Source organism: Dermochelys coriacea, chromosome 7 (genome assembly GCF_009764565.3).
Source record: "Dermochelys coriacea isolate rDerCor1 chromosome 7, rDerCor1.pri.v4, whole genome shotgun sequence".
Lineage (NCBI taxonomy): Eukaryota > Metazoa > Chordata > Testudines > Dermochelyidae > Dermochelys > Dermochelys coriacea.
Window position 1 is genome coordinate 22545362 of NC_050074.1, and position 20960 is coordinate 22566321.

The following is a 20960-nucleotide window of genomic DNA, read 5'->3' on the forward strand; positions in this document are numbered from 1 at the left end:
TTCCCTCAGATTCACCTGGTCGACAAACCTGAGTTCAGCATGAACAGGGCCCAGAATATTATCAATAATAATCTCGAGACCCTCTGAATTAGGTCTGATCAAAGCACAAGCCAAATGTTTGCCCAAATCTACTTGAGGCCTTCTGACATCTGGCCTGGTATTAGCCATGAAAATGATGTGAGGTGATCCCACCTACTCATCTACCCAGCCCCCAGTACTTGCAGCACCATGGCACTGTAAGCAGCCTGGCATCTCATTCAACACAGGAGGAAGTGTTGCCAGTGTTTGGAGTTGGGACTTTATTTCTGATCCTGCTAATGGCTCGCTCTGCAGCCTTGGGCAAATCTCGTAATCGCTTCGTGCCTCAGTTTACCCACCCATACTCAGGGACAATACTGCCTACCTCACAAGTGTTGGGAGGCTTACTTAGGGTTTGCAAGTAATTTGAGCTCCTCCAATGGCATTTGAGCTGTGCATAGGAAGAATACAAATCAATCAGCTCACCAAAAGCGTTTACATTCTGGATCCCTCTTAATTTCAGGGAAACTGTACAAGAATTCCTAACAAACAAACCCAGTAAGTATCTGCCTGGCTCCCCTCAATGCACTGGTTGGTGCTAGGACACAGGAACAGCGTTTTCCAATCACAGGCCACTTTGCCACCGGGATAAAAAGGAAAGGGGGGAACTCGCCATTCATTTTCCAAAGAGGCAGTTATGCTGGCAGATGCCTCTCCACACCAGGAACACCATTCTGGAAGGGACGGAGTTCAAAGAGCAACAGCTGGAAGCCAGAGATAAGATGCATGAAGGATGAGTGACTCTTCAGCTGTGAGTGAGGGGGGAACTGAAAGAGAATGGCCCGAAAGGGCTTTCCACAGTTGACACAGCTGCTCACCACCAAGTGTGGCTTTTGTTAAAGGGAAAAGGAAATGGCTTAGTGCTACATTTCCCCTCAAAGTGCCTAGACTACAAACCCAAGTCTGAGCAGAAAGGAGAGCCGGCGTTTATTCTTATTTTACAATGTAAAGGGACCAAATGTTTCTAGGGCCACAGCGACTGACATTTCACCTTGGAAAGAAAAGGAGTACTTGTGGCACCTTAGAGACTAACAAATTTATTTGAGCATAAGCTTTCGTGAGCTGCAGCTCACTTCATCGGATGCATTCGGTGGGAGGAAAAAAAACTTGGGCCAAATCCATTCCTGGTGTAACTCCTTTAACCCACTTTGGCTACACCAGAAATTTGGCCCCATATAATTAAAAACAATTCTTCCCTCTGTTACTAGCAATGCCTCAGATTATGAAAAACAATGCTGCTTTTCACCACCGTGGCTGTTTACTGTTTGCAGCCGCTGGACCAGTGACACTGACGCTGTTATATGGATGGCAGGTGGGCAATAGGGGGCAGAGGTAAGGTTTGGGAGAATGGGATTGGTTTACCTACACACATTTAAGAGACTGTATCAACTGTGAGGATATGTGGATATTTATCCACCTTCCATTTCACATGATGGCATCGAGCCTGTGAACACTTTGCCTGCACGAGTAACTTTACTCACAGGTAGGTTTGCAAGATTGAGGCTAGTATTCACCTCCACGCTTTTACATGCTAAGGAGTTTTAAACTGCACAAAGGATACATATTTCAGTTTCAGTGCATCACTATGCCTAATAATAAGGCTGAAGTTTCTATGTCTCTTTAAGGATTTTAATTAACCAAAGCACTATATTTAAAGTTGACGTGCAAAGAATTTTTTTTTTAAATTGAGCTTGTGCCCTGTTTTTGTTTCTTTATGTATAAAAAATGCATGAAGAAAGCCCAAGGGCGGGGAGAGGGGTTGTAGTTTTTTTCTGCTTGCTTTTTAACCTTACAAATATCAGTAATGTCATGTCTGGTGTCCCTTGGTTTTACTGGAGGATGTAATAGATGTCTCAGAGAATGCATATTGTCAGGTTTCATACCTTAGTGAATGGAGTGTTGATTCTTTAACAAAGATGTCTTTTCTTCAAAATGTTAACTAGTCATTGGAGTTAGATAAGTATTACCAAAATGAAATACAAGACAAAGCGTCTCTCGATTAAAAATGCCTTCCTCATTCAGCCTCCCCCTCACCTTTCAGGAAAGCATCCCTAATCAGAAAAGCACTTAACTCCATGTGTAGGTCCCACAAAAGTCATGGGAATTAAGTATATATTTAAGGACCTTCCTGAATCAGAGACCTTTCAGTCTCTGATGATTTCTGCATTTCACTAGTTCACCAGTCACCAGAGTATCTTCTGGCTAGATAAGATAACTTTCTAACATTGTAAACAAGTCAAATTTAAACAAACAAACAAAAACTTTCCAGTCTTCCTTATTCATCACAAAGAAACAACCCAGGGTAGGAACTCAATCCCTCCTCCACCCCCTACTGCAGGTCACCATTAATTATACTTAACTGCATGGAAAGTGTGAAGTGTTATCATCAAGCCAGATGGATCGAAAAAGGATAGAGGAGTAAAATTACAAAGAAGTGTGAATTTTAAGCACCCACTCTAAAGAATGGGCTGGCTCATTGCCTTCAAATGTTAAAACAGGCACTGAGTGTACCCTGAAAGTAAAGACAGGTCCTGTCATTTGAGAAAGATTTCTCTTGTGCAGAATTAGAAGGGGAATAAAAACTGGATTTACAAAGGAATTCTGTTTCATATCTTAACACCATGGAGCTGCAACTGACTAGCCCCAAAATCTGAATGATTTGTAACTCAAGGACAACTTGACCAATTTTCTACACTCTGCACACAGGCATTTTGCTTTGCTATCTGGGCACATCTGATCATTTCTAGGCCAAACCTGTGTTTTCATACTAGCCAAATGGCAACCTCTTTGCAATGTTTTATTATGGAGATGTAGACTCCAAGCAGGAGATGCAGTGCTGTCCAATAGATAAAGCACTGGACTGGGACACAGGAAACCTGGATTCTCTGTCCCCGCTCTGCCACTAAGCTGCTGTGTGATCTTGTGCAAGTCCCTGCACACTCTCTGTGCCCATGTCACTTCTGCTCTGTTCAGCCTTTCAGTTGTTTGGGGGCAGGGATTACCTCTTATGAGGTGTCTGTACAGTGCCTAGCACAATAGCCCCACTGTAACACCAATCATTCATAAGAGTGGATGGTTCTAGAGTTAAGCTTTGTAAAATACATTTGTGTTTCAAACAAACCCTGCTGGTTGGTGCCTAAACTAAAGAGCCTTCATGTTCCTTTAAATAAAAGCTCCAGGCACAATGTAGTTAATGCACCGTTGCGGGAATGCACAGAGCTGCTCCGAAAATACAGAAGCTACCTTTTGCCCTGAGCATTTCCCATTGCCCCTGTTCGCAGGCAGTAATGGAATGGGAAGAAATCAGCACAGATTGTCAGTAATTCCCATCCCCATCACCCCACCTACTCGCCCCCAGTCACGGCAACACCTCTCCCAGGCTTTGCATTTCTATAGACACAGGCTTCCCCCACGGGCTGTGTAACAGATACAACCTTCAAGAACCATTAAGCCAGCATTCTTGCTACCATTCAACCATGCCATTTATTTTTATATCGTGCCCGTCAGTACCCAGCATCCCAAAGCGCTTCAGAGAGAGCGAAGCCGAACCATACACTACAAAGACAGGGACGGTTTAAGAGAAGATTTAGCCCTCTCAACTCCCACTGAAGCCAGCAGGATTGAGGATCCACTCGGTACCTCACCGGATCGGACCCAAGTGAATTGATTCTGCGTCTCCAGGGGAGGAGGGAAAGAACCACTTAAAAGAGCGAATCCCCCAGGGAGCAGAGAGCCCATGACTGGAGGGCTGGACTGAGCTGGCAGGAGGGAGACTAAAGGCAGGGGCGTGGGATGGAGAGCAGAGGCACAGAATGAACAGGGGAGGGAAGGAGATGGTGACAGGGCGGCTCCTCAAATGGGAAAGGTTAGGCAGCAATAAATATTCCCGGGTGAATACCCACTTTAAAGCTGGGAGATCACTGACGCCCACCACTTCTGCTTCTCTCACTATTTCTGCCTGGCTTCCTTCTTTCCCACTCTGTTGAGAGCAACCCCCACCAGACCAGAAACTAGAGCGCTAAGAGGGGCTGTGAACACAAAGCTGCTCCAACCCCCTGGGGATCACAAGGGCAAGGACCCAGCTCTGCTTGGCTGCTCTTGGGAAACATCCCAAGGACGCTGGGTAATGGGCAGAGCAGCAAAGGAAATGCTGGCTTCTGTGATTCCGTGATGTGGGTCCTGATCCCACTAACACTCAGCCAATGCGTAGCTTTACTCATCTGAGTAAGCCTATTGACCTTAACAGGGCTACTTGCATGAGTAAAGCCAAGCTTGTGAATAAGCAATTGCAGAATCAGGAGCTATATGACCTTTCCCCATGCACCAGCTGCATTTGCACTGTCTTTCCCCAAAGAGCCATCCCGCTGGTGCGCTGGATGACTACCCACCGATGAATGTGGCTGGCACACTGGTAAGGTGTCTCTGCGCGCGGCTCAGACTCCTTGCAGCCTTGCTGTCCTGCAGTGACTAGGAAACTCCATTCCTCCGTCCTCCGCAGCTGACAAATGGTTCCTCCAAAGCATTTGCGCTGCCAGGCTGCAGAATCCCCCAGTCTCCTAATCAACCCCATTTCAAGGGCTTGTGAGCACTGGCAGTTGGGATGCTATTAGGCCTTGTACAGGAGTCCGTGTGTTGCAGTAACAGCCCCCAAATGGCTGAGCAGGTATTTGGTGTAATTGGTCTCCTGCTGGGAAAATGACCATTCCGCTGACCTCCAAAGAATCTTTTACAAGACTCTGATAGAAACGGAGCAGCAGAGCTATCCAGGGTGCAGGAATGAGAGTCCAGCTGGGGCGTTCCTCACAGGGAGGGTGACGGGGAGCTGTCTGATCTCTCACATACTCACGCACACACACAGCATGGACTTCTTCATTCAGTTTTTCTTGACTCATTTAAAACTGGGCTACATGGAGTCCTGGAAAACAAACTGAGCCCACCAATATGAGCTCAAGGGGATGGGTAAGATGGGACCTGATGTGCCTTCCCTATCTCTACAAGGCAAAGCCCTGGTGGAGGACAACCCTGCACCAGCCTCAGAGAAGGAAGGGCAAAGTGGGGCCTGACCAGGTTGCTCCAGCTCTGCATTGGCTTCCTCTCTCTCTCCCAAATACAGTTCAAGCATCTCAGCCTCACCCGAAGAGCGCTCCCCAGCCCACCCTGGACCCAGAAACCCGCCAGCTGCCAGGAGGGAAACAGCTGAGACGGGCATGGGACTTACGGCTCATGATGGGGAATGGAGGGTAGGAGTCAAGGCTCGCTAGCTGTCTGTAAGGTGGGATTTAAGGCTTGCTAGGTGTGGGCAGCATTTAGGACTCAGTGGCAGACAGATGGAGGACAGGATGGAATTTAAGAGATCTCCCCAGGATGGAAACTGTGATGTGAAGGAGTCAGCGACCCTTTGAGAATCTGAAAAACACCCTCTCTAGAGCCCATTTGTAGCTCGTATTCACAGCCACGTCTCCGTGTGGAGGGATCTCTCTCTCTCTCTCATAAAAACAAGACCATGGCATCTTACAAGTTCAGCTGCCCCTTGCTGCTTCCTCCTACCCCACATCTGCCCCTCACCTGAACTCATACAGCTCTGTGTGTGACTTCATGCCATTTCTACAGCTGTGAGCAGGCTGGGCTCAATGCCCAGCCGCACCACAGCACACATACACTGGGTAAGTGTCCCCTCCCCCTTCCCGTTAACTTATATGACAACAGAACGTAGATCTTAGCCTGAGTTTTCTCCCATGCACGGTTTCTTCCTAGGAGTCTCCCTGCAGACCCCTCAGTATCAGCCTCCAGTTACCTCCCTACCAGAAAATGGTGCCAACATTTTATATCGCTGGGTCAGGTCCCAGGCTGAGTCAGCAGTAAAGGCATAGCTGCCTTGGTTCCCACCAGCCTGGACCCATCCAGGGAAGGGCGCAGCTGCCCTGGTTCCCACCAGCCTGGGCCCATCCAGGGAAGGGGGCAGCTGCCCTGCTACCAACCAGCCAGGGCAGAACATAGCTGATAGTTTAAGAAGCAGATCCATCTGGGTGGAGAGCATCTCCTCTCTCCCAGATGCAATACGTACATCATGGGTAAAGAATCCTCTTTGCCAAGCTCCCTTTCCCAAACCCAAACTCACAAGTGTGGGGAGAGAGAGAGGACAGACAGACCACTGTGATGTTCTCCAGACCCCGCCCTAACACGCCGCAGGGAGACCTGTGAGGGGGAGGAGAGGAAGGAAAGGCTGTCTGAAGCAAACAGCAGCTTTTCAATAGCTTCTAAATGTCACTTGTGCAGCTGAAGGATGGGAGAGCAGGGAGCGCAGTTCATGTCAGGCTGCAAACGAGTTTCATGGTGTAAGTGACGGAAAACAAATTTGAAAGGATTAAATGAGAAAGCGAGAGAGGAGTGGCCCCTTTCATGCAGATGCAGGAAGGTGGTACAAAGCCCAGCAGGTCAGCAGAGGAACCGTAGCAACAGCATTTCCTAGAGGTGACTGGAGGATTGATACTTTAGATCTGTCTGTTTGCAGCATCAGCGCTCTCTGCACAGAATTCACAAGCAGCATGGGGCAGACAGAGCTTCCCGGAGGGACCACATGGCCTGGCTATGAAGCCACTCTCCTCTTCATCCATCCAGGAGCAGAGCGAGCCAGCCAAGGCAGGGTGGGGTGGGGGTGGGGGGGTTCATCGCAGAGGTGTTTGTGGGGACATTGGGATTGCTGGAGGTCTAGACAGAGGGTGCACTGGCAGAAGAGTAGGGGATGGGCCTGAGATGCATCATCAGAGCTGCGGGAGAGGAGGCTGGAATAGCAGGGGAAGAGGTTCAGCATTGAGGGGCATTGGCAGAGTGCTGTGTGAGAGCTCAGGAATGGAAAAGCAGAAGGGCTGGAGAGCAGGAGTGAGGGGTGCTGGTAGAGGTGTGTGTAAGAGCTCAAGACTGGAATAGTAGCGGGGGCTGCTGGTCAGGATTGACAGCCATCAGCAGAGCTGTGTGTGGAAGCCCAGGGTTGATGGGCATCAGCCAAACAGGCTGGGAAAGTGTGACGGGACATGTGTGAGCACGTGAGAGTGAGTGCAATGCTGCATGCAATAAGTAATTAACTCAATGCCACTTGTAAAGTGGGATCATTTGGTGTAAGGGGAAAACTAAGTGCAAACAGGGGAAGGAGAGAAGCGGGAGCAGAGTCTCAACTCCAGCCCAGCTGGCTCCAGCCCAGGCTACTTTCTTGGCTTTCATAAGCAAATTTCCTTGGAAATTGCTCATAAAGCATGGGAGGGTCCCCCTGGGGTCGCGTTTGGCTCCACCGCAGAGGAGGGAGGGGTGTTGATTCTGGCATGGAACAATTCCACCAAGCAATCTCTCCTTGCAGCTGGGGGGGGAAAGAGACAGGGACAAGGAAAGGACAGAGACTGAGGGGGACAGGGGAGGAGAGAGACAGAGCGTGAGGAGCTGGAGAATCTCTCCCAAGACCCCCACGGCCACCATGAACCTACATTTTCCACCTGCCGATCAAGCATGAAGAGACAAAAACCGCCAGGGAACAAGCAAGGCAGCTGGGGTGACCTTTAATCCATGAAGTTTGTGGGGAAGTGGAGAGGAACGACTTGGAAGTGAAACACATTCTGGCTAGAGAAGTGCCAGGGGAGGTGTCACAGACACTCCGCAGGCAGGAATGGTGTTCTCACACACCCTGCGATGGAAGAACAGCCCAGGCTGGCAGGGCAGGAGCTGTGGACTCACCGAGGTGTTCTGGCACTGGATGCTGGTACTGTTGAAGCGCAGAGCTGTGACGCGAGTGGCGCTGCGGGGATGTGGAAGATGCATTCGTAGTTGCGCTGGCCAGACTGTGGCTGTGGCAGTTCTTGGCTGTCAGAGTGATGGGCTTCACCACGCCCACAGGGATGTAGATCTGGGTGGAGGGCAGAATCTGTGGGCAGTCCTGCAGGAGGAACAAACAGCAGGCCATGAACTAGTGAGACAAGGCACAGTATCCCCCCCCTGACTTGGGAATGCTGGTCATCACCAGAACTGAGATTCTCCAGACTCTACTGAGAAAACATCCATACTGATGGGCCAAGGAAAATACCATGAGAGATGGTACACAGCTGGAAGGGCAGGATCCTGCCCTTTGTGAGTGCGGGAATTTCACAGCTGCTTTGACCAAGGCTCTGCATACTCAGCAGCATGCGGACTTCCCTTCTGCAGCATGGCCCCTGGTTTCCACTGCAGCACAGTGCGGCAGGCTCGGGAATTCTGCGGCAGCTTTGGGCTAACACAGAAATGGGACACGGTTAATGTCCTCACGTCACTCAGTCCAATGTTGAATCCATTCCCCACTGCCCCAACATTTGCCATTTTTAATGGGCAGTAGGATTAGTTGTACAAACATAAGGCCATAACTGTGATACAGACTCTGGGCCAGCAGGGAGAGTGTGGGAGACAGGTTGGGGGCGTGGGATGAACTTGTTAGCTGCATGTTTCTGGTAGAATGATCACCAGTGAAGTAGGCTTTGACATGTTCACTGGCATCGTAGGTTTCAGAGTTAACACACCAAGGTGCACTTTCTCAGGTTACCTTCTCAGAGTTACTGTTTTGAGGTATCACTGCATCGGTTTCCCTAAGTTCACATGTGGAAGATTTTTGAACAACCACTAAGGGTTAGGAAAGCCGAGTTTTCTGGAACACATTTCTGTGGCCAAGGGGCAGATTCTGCAGCAAATTTGCAAGAGCTACAGGCTTTCTCCCATACTCCCAGCCCCTGCCACGACCTGTCCAACCAAGAAAAGAAGAGACTGTTTTAGAGCTCATCAACGACACTCCCGCACTCAGCCAGAGGGTGCACTGCTCAGTAGTACCAGTCCACTTTACCCAGCATGCAGTGAGTGCCAACCACACTCAGCTGTGTCAGGCGCTGTACAGACCCCACCTCCTCATACCTGTGAGCCTGCCGGGCACCTGTTCTCCCCCGTGCAACCCTCTCTCTAGGGCAGAGCCAGGTCCACGTGTTCTCCTCCCCCACAGACACTGCTGGGCCAGCCAACTCAGGCTAGCAGCCTGGAGGGGAACAGACGACACACCTGCTCACACTGAGCCCCCAGCTCTACTGCAACCTGCCTGCTAATGCAGGGCTTCCCAAGAAGCATTTTGGCTGGGCATGGGCAACTAGAGCCAGCAGAGCAAAGAACAAGTGAACCCCAGGGCCAGCCCATAGGCCCCGGGAAGGAAGCAGCTCTTCACTGAAGGCTGCAGGTCTATTTAGAAAATGGAGGAAAGGGAACCTGAGACTAAACACTGGCTGGAGCCAGGCACACAGCATTCCAGGCAGCCAAGCAAAGATACCCCACCCTCACCACCCTGACAGTGCACCTCCCTCCTGACCCACAGCCCCCGGCTGTTCCAGTCTTGGGCCCCACACAGCTCTGCCAGCGCACCTCCCTCCTGACTTACAGGCCCCCTATTTCAGCCCTGTGCAATCCTGACTTGCTGACTCCAAGCAAGAATCAGCCTAAAATAAGTACCATAACCCATGAGGGTGGAGAGTTGAGCATGCTACAACTGTGGGCCAGACACTAACCCATCTGTGACAGCCCTGAGCGAAGCTCCGTAGTTTGCCAAGAACAGAGCCTGATATTCCAGGGAAGGAAATGTTCATGGGGATGTTCATCCCTTTACCGTCCCCCATGAATCCTAAGCTGCAGACGCCCAGCTGGCCCATGAGGCCCTACAAATAAGCAACAGAGCCGACTCCGGCTCTCCCGGCAGGTCTGACCTGAAATCCAGCGCAGACCTGGCAAAGGAGAAGCAGAGCATTCAGTTGTGGAATCTGCAGAAAGCCACTTCCAGCCAAGAGAGGCTTAACAGAGTGTCCACCAGCTCTGCCTGGCAGAGCAGCCACACGCAGACCCTGTGGAGATCTGCGACACTAGTGGGGGAGGGGGGCAACATCCATTCAGCAGATACGGCATCAACCCAGTCCAGCAAGGAGGGTGGCATGCGCAATGGATTGGGTCACAGCTGCACATGAAGCTGACCTTATAGCAGCAGCTCTAGGGGGAAGGCGGTCAAGGGCGCCCTACTGCAAACTGAACTTTTCAGAGGCATCAGTTTCAACACTCAGGCTGCTCTCTAGGGATCCCCCAGGCCTGTCTGCAAAGCACAGGAGAGCGGGCAGAGAGCAAAAATAAAACGGGTTGGGCAGAACAACAGCTCGGTATTCCTGAAGGACCTCACTTCGGCAAACAATAGCCTGATGCATCCCCAGGCCATGCCTTGCAGGGCCCGGCTGGGGACTCGTGCCTGGGGGCAGCTACTCTTAGCAGTGCTGGCTTTAAATAGGGGAGAGAGAATAACATGTTTGAAAAGAATACCAGCCCAAGAACAGAAACTGCACTTTGTTCAGGGATCTGCAGCGCCTCTCTGGCTGCCCTGATGGGAGCAGGGCGAGTCGGCCTATCCCCAGCTGCAGCCTTCACAGATCTCACCTGACACAGTGGTGCTAATTCCAAAGTGGGGCTGGAACCAGAGGCAGGAATAGCAATTACTGAGGTGCCATTCCATGAGGAAGCTATTCCCAGCACCACTGCCACTGCACATCTCACTGAGCACCCAGAACACTTCACAGACATCCCTAACTACCAAAAACCTTGCATCCCCAGGTCAGCAGAGAACCACACCATGTGAGAAGAACCAGACCCAACTTGCCATGTGGTCCTCTCCTGAGGCCAGTGCATGCTTGGACCCTGCCAGCACACTTCCTAGGACACTGTCCCACCTGCTTTCCAGAGCCCAAGCAACAGGGCTTCATCGCCTCTTTTGGGAGGCGATTGCACCGCCTATCCTGGTCGCCACCAGCAGGTTTTATCATCTCCATTTTGCAGGTGGGGAAAGTGAGGCGTAGAGAAGAAAGTGGACTTGTGCAATGATAGAATCCAGGAGCCCTGATTTGCAGAGTCCATACTCTAGATCTCACTCCCTGGTGAGGAGGAGGGGCTCATTTAAGGCTCTTATTTAGAGCCCAGATAAGTCATATTTTACATACAATGCTGTAGATCCTCTCCAGGACACCAAGAGACAGAGGCCTGGCCCTGGTGGGGACTTGCAATAATGTCTCGGCTCTACGATAATCCCAATGCCATGGTAATGCCCTCACTCTGGATATTACCTTTCCCTCTGGTGGGAACCTCCGGGGGATGCCCAGCTCCATACATTCGCTATGGGCACTCTGAAACCGCCAGCACTGGATCACAGGACAGATTCAGAGAGCACCAGCCGGGTCTGAACCCCATAACCTCCTGGCTGCTCCTGGCTCCCATCAACCATTTGCTGAGGATGGGATGTGAGCTTCTGATGGGGTTTTAGCACTCGTACAAGCCCCCTGCAGTTCAGGGAGGTACGGTGGGTGGTGCAGCCTCCCTGGCCGGGAACCACACATCCTAGGGGGCTTCACTTCTCTTAAACAAGACCTGAAACCCCTCCATTTCCTTGCCTTCAAGGCTCTGGGTACCTGCCCCTCCCTGCTCACCCACCCTTCTTCCATCTCCCCCAAGCCAGTCTGGACTGCCTATGTCTGCTTCTCCAACAGCCACCAGTGCAATTTCTCCCTAGGCATGGAATGCTCTCCCTGAGCTGGTCGACAAGCCCATTGCCCTTGGACCTAGCGCCCTCCTGAAGACCCTCTCCCACCTCCACCAGCAATTCTCTGACTGACCCTTAAACAACGGGCTTGTGCTCCCTGAAGCCTCTGCTGAGTAACTGTGTGAGCCAATTGCTGTAGCTCCCTATCCTGCCAGTGATTCTGTTACCCCACCTTGCTCAGGCATGTCTGGGTGCAACAGAGAATGGGCCCCATAGTGCACATACACAGTGATAATGTTCACGCTCTCTCACAGGAACACAGTTAATGCTCACTCTCTCCTACACACACACACACACACACACACACACACACACACACAGAGTTAATGCTCTCTCACACACGTTTGCTCTCTTGCTCTCTCTCACACACACAGTTCATGCTCTGTCACACACACACACAAAGTCAATGTTCGCTCTCTCTCTCACTCACACAAAGTCAATGTTCGCTCTCTCTCACACACACACACACACACACACACACAGTTAATGCTCTCTCTCTCTCACACACACACAGTTCATGCTGTCACACACACAAAGTCAATGTTCGCTCTCTCTCACTTACACACACACACACACACAAAGTCAATGTTCACTCTCACACACACACACACACACACACACACACAGAGTTAATGCTCTCTCTCTCTCTCACACACACCCACAAAGTCAATGTTCGCTCTCTCTCACACACACACACCACACACACACCACACACACACACACACACACACAGAGTTAATGCTCTCTCTCTCTCTCTCACACACACACACCCACAAAGTCAATGTTCGCTCTCTCTCTCTCTCACACACACACACACACAGTTAATGCTCTCTCTCACACACGTTTGCTCTCTTGCTCTCTCTCTCACACACACACAGTTCATGCTGTCACACACACAAAGTCAATGTTCGCTCTCTCTCACTTACACACACACACACACACAAAGTCAATGTTCGCTCTCACACACACAGAGTTAATGCTCTCTCTCTCACACACACAGTTAATGCGCTCTCTCTCTCTCACACACACAGTTCATGCTCTCTCACACACACACACACAAACACACACAGTTAATGCTCTCTCTCTCTCACACACACACACACACACACACACACACACACACACAGTTAATGCTCTCTCTCTCTCTCTCTCACACACACACACACACACACACACACAGTTAATGCTCTCTCTCTCTCACACACACACACACACACACACACACACACACACACAGTTAATGCTCTCTCTCTCACACACACACACACACACACACAGTTAATGCTCTCTCTCTCTCACACACACACACACACACACACACACACAGTTAATGCTCTCTCTCTCTCACACACACACACACACACACACACACAGTTAATGCTCTCTCTCTCTCTCTCACACACACACACACACACACACACACACACACACACAGTTAATGCTCTCTCACACACACACACACACACACACAGTTAATGCTCTCTCTCACACACACACACACACACACACACACACACACACACACACACAGTTAATGCTCTCTCTCACACACACACACACACACACACACACACACACTCCCATTTTGCTGAAGGAGCCAAATCCACCAGCTACGTCACATGTTCTGCATCTGTCACATGTTCTGCATCTGCCGGGAGATTTGTCTCATCCAGCAAAAATCTCACCCTGCTCCAAAACAGGAAACACCTGGTGCTGGGAGCCCTTTCCAGTGAGCCGCAGGCCCTGTCACTCCATGCCAAAGCGAGTGATGAGGTTTCCTCGGGGGGACTGGCTGTGACTCTATCCAGCCCTCCCCTTATGTGGTGGCCAGGGGATTTTAACAACTCCTTCCTCAGCAACTTTCAAGCATCAATTCAAAGGCCTGATGAAACTTCCCGTGCAGTCAATTAACTCCTGCCATGCTGGGCAGGAAGGCTCCACACAGCCCAAAAAGCTCTCCACCCAGATCAGGGGCCTACGCCCCGTTCCCCTCCAGCTCCCCCTTCCAGACTCCACCACCTAGTAGCAGGGCGGGTGGAGAGCTGGGTAGGTCAAAAGCTTTCCATTTTTCTCCAAGGGTTTTCTACTAACTGAAATACTCAGTGGCTGTCTGCTTCCCTCAAAAACTGGAAACTTTTAATTAAAAAAACCCAAATCCTAAATGTTAAATTTTCACTTTTTCAATGAAAATTCATAATTTTCCATAGAACTTCTCCACCCTCCTACGCCTGTTTTCCAAACAGCTCCAGTCATGGAGTTGTGGCACCCACCAATATTCCACCACCCGGTCCAGATGGGTCCTGGCCACTGAGACAAGAGTAAATGGCAACCCTGGCTGGAACCTCCGAAACTCTAGAGGCAGTGCCCAGGACCTAGGGGGTTCAGCATGGCTACGAGGCAGAACCTGTTCCAGCTGCCTGGCTGCCCCCGCCTGCCTCCTACACTGGGCCTCGCTCCTCTCCATCTGTATCTCGCCATCTCTGGGCCATTCTGACCCTTTTTTTTCCCTTCCATCTGGCTGCTTCTCCCCGTCCCTCAGCTCCGACATTCTCTCCTCGCCCTCCATCTGTCTCTCGCCCCCACCCATCTCTATCGCTTTCTGTCTCTCTTCCCTCCACCTTTGGGTGTGTGTCTCTCTCTTTGCTTCCCCCACCCCTCCATCTCTGGCTCTGATTCCCCATCTCCCTACTTCTCTCTGCCTCTCTATTGACTGCCTTCTCTCCCACTGATTCCTTTGCCAGGTGAGTCCAGTTCTCACTGGCAGGGGAATGGCTGTGGTATATGCACGATTCTATACTGCATCCCCAGGAAGTGCCTGTAACAGGCCATGCCCACCTACCCATGAGAGCATGACAGTACACCATAAGGAACCAGATTCACCCATGCCAGGTCCTCAGCTCCCAGCACACTGCGGCAGCTGGGAATCTGACAGCCGCTGCTCTCATTGGGGGAAATGCACTGGAGGACTTTGCTGAAGGCCCGCCCAACCCACCCCAAATTCCTCTTGGAGGTGGTACCAACTCAGCTCATATTCCCCCTCAGTAAGGACCCATCATCTGCCCTTCCAAAACTGGTGGGGGGCCCTCATCTTCCTTTAGAAGGATTGGAACAGCCACTAGGGTGAACAAACCTCCCCTCCCCGCCCCCCTCCCGGGGCTGGTCCCCGCTTTCAATATAATTAGCCCTTCCCTCTGCTGTAATCCCTGTCTGCTGGCCTGCCTTAAAGCAACTCCGGGCCTAGCTGGGATCTGGGCTGCCCTCTACCTGCCCTTCCACTGAATTGTGGGTGCATTAGTGCGTGAAGGAGTCTGGCTTGATCTGGATTCCCAAGAGAGAAGGGGTAGGCCTTGGAGGCTGGGAAAGGGGTTGAGTTGGGAGATGTGGAGGTGGAGGTGCAGGAGAGTTTTGGCAGCTGATGGAGGTCAGCTGGACAGCACATGTCAATGGCCTGAGGAGACGTGGTCTTGGGTTAACAGGAGCATCACACGGCAGAGGGTAAGATGGTTTGGACAAATGGGGAAAGGGGGTGACTTGTCCTGCCGGAGTGGGTGGCTGGTGCAGTCGGTAGCTGGGGGACGGGTGCACCATCCTACAGAAGGGCCCGGTTCCATTCCTGGTCTCTTACTCCTCAAGGCTGTCAGTGCTGCAAAGGCCAGGCCGGGGATCCAGTGGTTAGGGCTCTGCACGCTGCCATAAGGTCTGGAGGAGAAGGGAAGACCCTGAACCCAGACCCTGAACCCATTGCCAGCCCCAGCCTCTTGCTCTGCGGGTTGGTAGCATTGGAGAGTCACTCCCGACTACCTCTTCCACCCAAGCTGGCTGAAGGAGGCCCTTCTAGGCTCCCAAGGGAGGCCATCCTCCACCCGGGGGCTTTGATCCTTTCTGAGGGAAGACAGAGGAGCTGTGAGTCTTTCCAATGCTTCAGGGATGCACCAAAGCCCGATCGGGTCTCCACAGCTCAGAGCAGCACCTGCTCCCGGGCATGGGGGCAGAGCTGACTGCATTCAGCCCAGGAGCTCTCCACAGATCGTTGCAGCCTTCAGAACACAAGCCTTTCACGGTCCTCCCCAATTCCAAGTCAAACTCCCCTCCAGCAGATACACAGGACCCTGTCTCCGCAGAGCAGCCTTTTACTAAAAGATAATTCAGTCTGAATGGCTGATCGCATTCCCCAGTCACCGCTAGGAGTGGGACAGGGGGCAGGAGATGGGAGCTCCTGCTCTTCACCCATCATCACGGCCTTCCCTCCAACCGTAGTCCTAGGGAAAGCCCAGGGGGTCAAAGAGCCATGTGGAGTTAAACCTCAGGAAACCAAAGCCCAGGGATTCCAAACCCACCAATGGCGTCAGGGCAGGGGCTTAATTCTCACTGGCAATAGGAAAGCAGCAGGGTGCTGGCTGTTGCCAGGCACACCTGAACAAACATAAGGACATATGCAACGAGCGATGGCTCCTACCAACCCGCAATCCCTCCTGGCCTGCTCCTCATGAACCAGCAAGCACCTGCTGTGCTGCCCAGATTTCCATACATGCCCCATGTAGACCGCATCTTCTGTGCTGCCAGTGCCCAGGAGCCTCCGGGGAATGCACTGCTCCCCTGCTGAGTGTGCCAGACTGGCCCGGGTAAAATGCACCCACTGGGCTGCCTCATGCAGCAGGCACTTCACAGTGCGCCCGATTACAAAGAGAGCTTACTGGGCAATGACAGCACAGCAGGTACAAGAGGAAAACCAGCAAGAAAACAGTTAACCCTCTGACTGGGGACAGGAGATTTCCATTACCTCACTGGCCACACTCAGACAAGCTGAAATTCAGCCAGACCAAGCCCTGCTTAAAATAACTCTGAGGGTTAGACGCACACCCACAAAGGACTAGAAATTCAGAGGTCAGGTTGAGTCTCTGTTCTTAATTTGACCTGCAGGCGATGGCCCAGCACCAAGGAGGACGGCAGCAACCTCTACACACTCGCGGGGCTCATCAGGATCTTTGTCTGAACCGCTCTCATTTGAAAACCTCACAAGAACAGGCTTTGTAGGGAGAGCGGCAGGACTCACTGGTCCCAGCCAGGAGGCGCATCCTGGCAGACGGTCTGCCAGTACTTCGCCACCCCTGCCAGGATCTGCTGAGGCTACCCCAAGTGAAAGTGGCCTCAACTGAGCTGTTCCAAGGCTCAGGTCCTGCCTGAGTCTAGCCACAAATGTTTGGCCAGGGCCAGCTCTCACCCATGCTGGAAGTTACACATGATGCCAGTTCTCAAGCTTGGGCCTCTGGGAAGGGCCCATGTCTCACAAAACAAGAGCCTGAGCATCTTCCCAGATGCTTTTAGGATATCTCCAAAGGTAACTCCAAAGTTCTGCCTGACGAGGTTTGCACATGCAAACACAGCTAGTGTGTGCACACAGAAGTTACGTAGCTAATGGGCTGTGAATGCCCAGCGCTGACAGTACAGTTTGCAGGTGCGATTTTGGAGTTGGCTGAAAATGTGAGCACTGAAGTGCAGCTGCTCTGGAAAACAGCATCATTGGGCTCCATGTTTATTAGGCCTCGCTGATTCCAGACCATGTATCCGAGATATTAGGAGCTATACAAGACCAGGTCCTCTTGCCTTGCTCATGGAAGCAGCTCCCATTCTCTGGGAGCAGCAGGAGCAGGCCCACTGACGTCCATGGGCCGCTTGCATGAGTAAGGCATGCAGGATCTGGCCTATAATAAATAAAGTCGCTCCCTCACACGTAAGTGGCCATGGCACAAGAGTAATTGTGCTGCTGATGGCTGGGCTCTGGATGAGTAATTGCCCAGTTCTCTGCTTCCTTCCTGGAGGGCCCAGGCTCCCAGAAATGACAAAAGAGGGGAGAAAGAAAAATGAATTGTTCGTCGCTGGGAGCTTGACCTATTCAATGCCGAGCAGACGCTCATCAGCCCGGAGCGGTTGCAGTGAGAGGGAAGTGAAAAATACCAATGAGGGAGCCTAGGCTGCACTGACACTCACGGTTGGATCCATCTAAACACTGCACGTGAGCCACCCACAGGGGTCCAACCTACTCACAGCTACCCCAGAGGCGCGCCAGCCTATACCCCCCGTGCTGGGGACTCAGGAGACACCAGCCTCAAGAGATGAAGAGAAAAGGCTCCCAATGGTTATGGGGAGGGGGCTCTCTGAGAGGAAGATTCTGCTCATCCTAAGCATGGGAGCAGAACTGGATAGGGGCAGGGGAGTCAACTAGCCGGACTATTGGCAGGTCCCATAGCTGATGTGGGGGTGAAGGCCAACCAGGAGTATATGTGACGGATGGCTGGGGATAGGAAGCAAGCATCTCTGGTGGGAGAAGGGCAGGAGGAAAGACCCCAGAACTGTGGAGGAGGGGTGGCTGCAGGGAAGAGTCTGTGAAATGAGGTGTGAGTCAATGTTCTGGTGAATCCAGGCCTTCTCCCAAGTCGGAGGGCTGACTAGGTTCTACAGGAAGATGCCCTCTGCTGGGGAGGTGAATGTCTCTGAGCCAGCTGGAATTTCATAAACCCAGAGAGAGGAAAACAAGAGGGAAATCTTAGCTGTTTTTTATACATGGGAGAGTACAAGCTTTACTCTCTCTTGCTCCCTGGGCCCAGTCCTAGCCTGGGATCCCTGATGTGACATGAGTTCTGCGAGATCTCAGCCTCCCCACTAATGGGCAGGCAGGAGAGAAATGCCCGAGGTCACTTTGCCAAGTGCTTTTTTAGTAAGAAACACATCTGAACCATCCCCCTGAAGGAGGCCCATTGCTCCTTTCTTGGTACCATACCTCAGCAGAGAAAGGGGAAAGCACCTAACAGGTGTCCAGATGGAAGGGGGACAACACACACCATGTCTAAAACAAGGATGAGAATTGTGCTCAGAAAGCCTCATTATTTCCAGCACACTCCGGGAAGGCAAATGGGAGGCCTGACTTCCCAGTGCTGCTAATTCCTTCTCCAATCCAGAGAGGCCTCTCCAAAAACAAGTGCTTTCTTTGGCCTGCCTTCAGAACAGGATGGCTCTAAACCACAGAATGGCGAGCTAACTTCTGTGCCTAACGTTGAGGGCTGTGTGTCCATCAGACAGAAACGCAAGCGGCAGGTCGATCTCTGGGGGCAGACAGCCAAGGAAATCACCAGAATGCAGTGCAGTGGTGCTTTTAAGCTGATCAGCACCATTTGATACCAGGGGAGGAGTTTATGACAGTTTGAGTCCAACAGGAACACACTCATTTTAAAAGCAACCTCGAAACCACCTCTCTCAGGTATTTACAAGTATTTGTTTCTTGTAGTGTATCAGCAAGCCAGGACTTCGGCTAAATCTACACTACAAGTTGGGGGTATGATTCCCAGTTCACGCAGACATACTCGTGCTAGCTCTCATCTGAGCGTGTGCACTAAAGATAGTAGTGTGGCGACAGCAGCCTGGGCAGTGGCAGTACCGTGCTAGCTGCCCCGAGTACAAACCTTCCTGAACCCCACGGGTATGTATGCAGGCTGCTAGCCTGTGCCACCACCCATGGCTGCCGGCGGTACCACAACTACACTATTTTTAGTGCACTAGCTCAGATGAGAGCTAGCATGAGTATGTCTCCTCCAGCTGGGAATCACACCTTCAGCTCATCGTGCCAATGTAGCCTTAGAGATAGCCTGTGCGGTGACAGCAGCACAGGCTGTGTTACTCCATCTGGGAGCTAGAGAGAACCACAGATTCTGGCTGAGCCCAGAAATTCATCACAGCTAAGCGCTGCCTCTTCTCTGCAGCAGAGGGCAGGGCATCCCTCCCCGCAGTATTCAGGTGCATAAGTGCTAGACGCTGGACAAAGTGAACAGGTGCAGTTCAATCACAGTAAATCAGTCACCAGCCTCTGGGCGTCTGGAGCACTTTTCACTGGAACATCCCAAAGCACCAGTTAGGGCTTGCAGAGCCCCAGAAGCACACACATCACAAAGGGTCACTGCTCTAACCACTCAGATGTTTCCTTGCCTTTGGCGACTCAGTCTAAAGCTTCCAGCATGGGAAGGGTTAGTGCCACCTCTGACAAAATCAAGCTGCAAAGGGGAAGCGATGGAAGGGCTGAAGGGAAATGGTTCTAGGCAAGTGGCAGATCATACCAAAAGGACTGAAGGTAAAAAATCCATTACAATCTACATACCAAACAGACTATGTTGACAGCTTGTGCCCATGTTCTCTGTGTATATAAATCTCCCCACTGTATTTCCACTGAATGCATCAGATGAAGTGAGCTGTAGCTCACGAAAGCTTATGCTCAAATAAATTTGTTAGTCTCTAAGGTGCCACAAGTCCTCCTTTTCTTTTTTGCGAATACAGACTAACATGGCTGCTACTCTGAAACCAGTTTTTAACAGAGCGCTCCTAACACATGGCTTTTTAAGGGAGCCCTTTTCTTCCAATTTAGCGGCAGGTGACAAAAAGCACAGAGCTTAGTCTAACACAGACACCCCCTGGGGGAGAGAGAAACCCTCATTACTCATTGGCTCTCTGCAGCAGGCCCAGCAGCTAGCAACACGGGGCAACAAGGCCAGCAGCCACGCATGTCTGAATCGGAAGGGGATTCAACTGCTGGCTTCAGGGCATTAATGCATCACCACAGGGGGTCAGGAAGGAAATTCCCATTGAACCCAGCTCTAGTGACATTGTGCAAAAGCTCAAACGGACTTGGGGGCGGAAGCAGGCATTGGGCCGCTGCAGGAAGCCACATGCCAGCATTGCTGGGCCTCTGGCCACCATCCAGAGATAAAACCGGCTGCTCTGGTCTTCGGCACTGAAGGCTCCCCTGCAATGCCGCCGAAGACTGAAGCCAGTGAAGGAACCGACGCCCAAGTGCTGCTGAAAACCCGGAGCACCACCGGCTGAGTACCAGGGGGTGGCGCCTTTTTCTATCTCCGATCCCCCTGACCCGCCGCCAAAGACCCGGACTGCTGCCGGGTGAGTAAAAATGTAAAAGGCGCCAAATAATTAAAAAGGCGCCACTTCTGCTCAGTGGGGGAGTGGCCGCGCCCCGCTCTCCCCCTAGCTACGCTACTGCTCTCCCCCCTGGCAGGGCATGGGACATTCCCCATTGGCAATGGCGGGAGCTCTGGCCTAACTGTTCAGAAGTGACTTGTGATGCTGGGTGCTCAACTTCAGACATGTTTGGAGAGGGCAGATGCTCTCATTTTGAAAATCGGGCCCCGTAACGGTGTTTCAAGCTGGATGCCTCAAAACCACCAGTTACTTCAAAAGGCAGATCCTTCGTTTGAGCCATCCAGAG

At 51.7% G+C, this 20960-nt stretch overlaps 1 protein-coding gene across 1 annotated transcript in view; it reads right to left on the reverse strand.

Moving 5' to 3' along the window:
* PLXNA1 (plexin A1) overlaps positions 1–20960 on the reverse strand; it is a 274845-nt gene that overhangs the window by 90142 nt on the left and 163743 nt on the right. Inside the window, 3 exon segments of the mRNA XM_038409069.2 lie at positions 7801–7856; positions 7859–7918; positions 7921–7999. Coding sequence (XP_038264997.1) covers positions 7801–7856; positions 7859–7918; positions 7921–7999 — 195 coding nt within the window.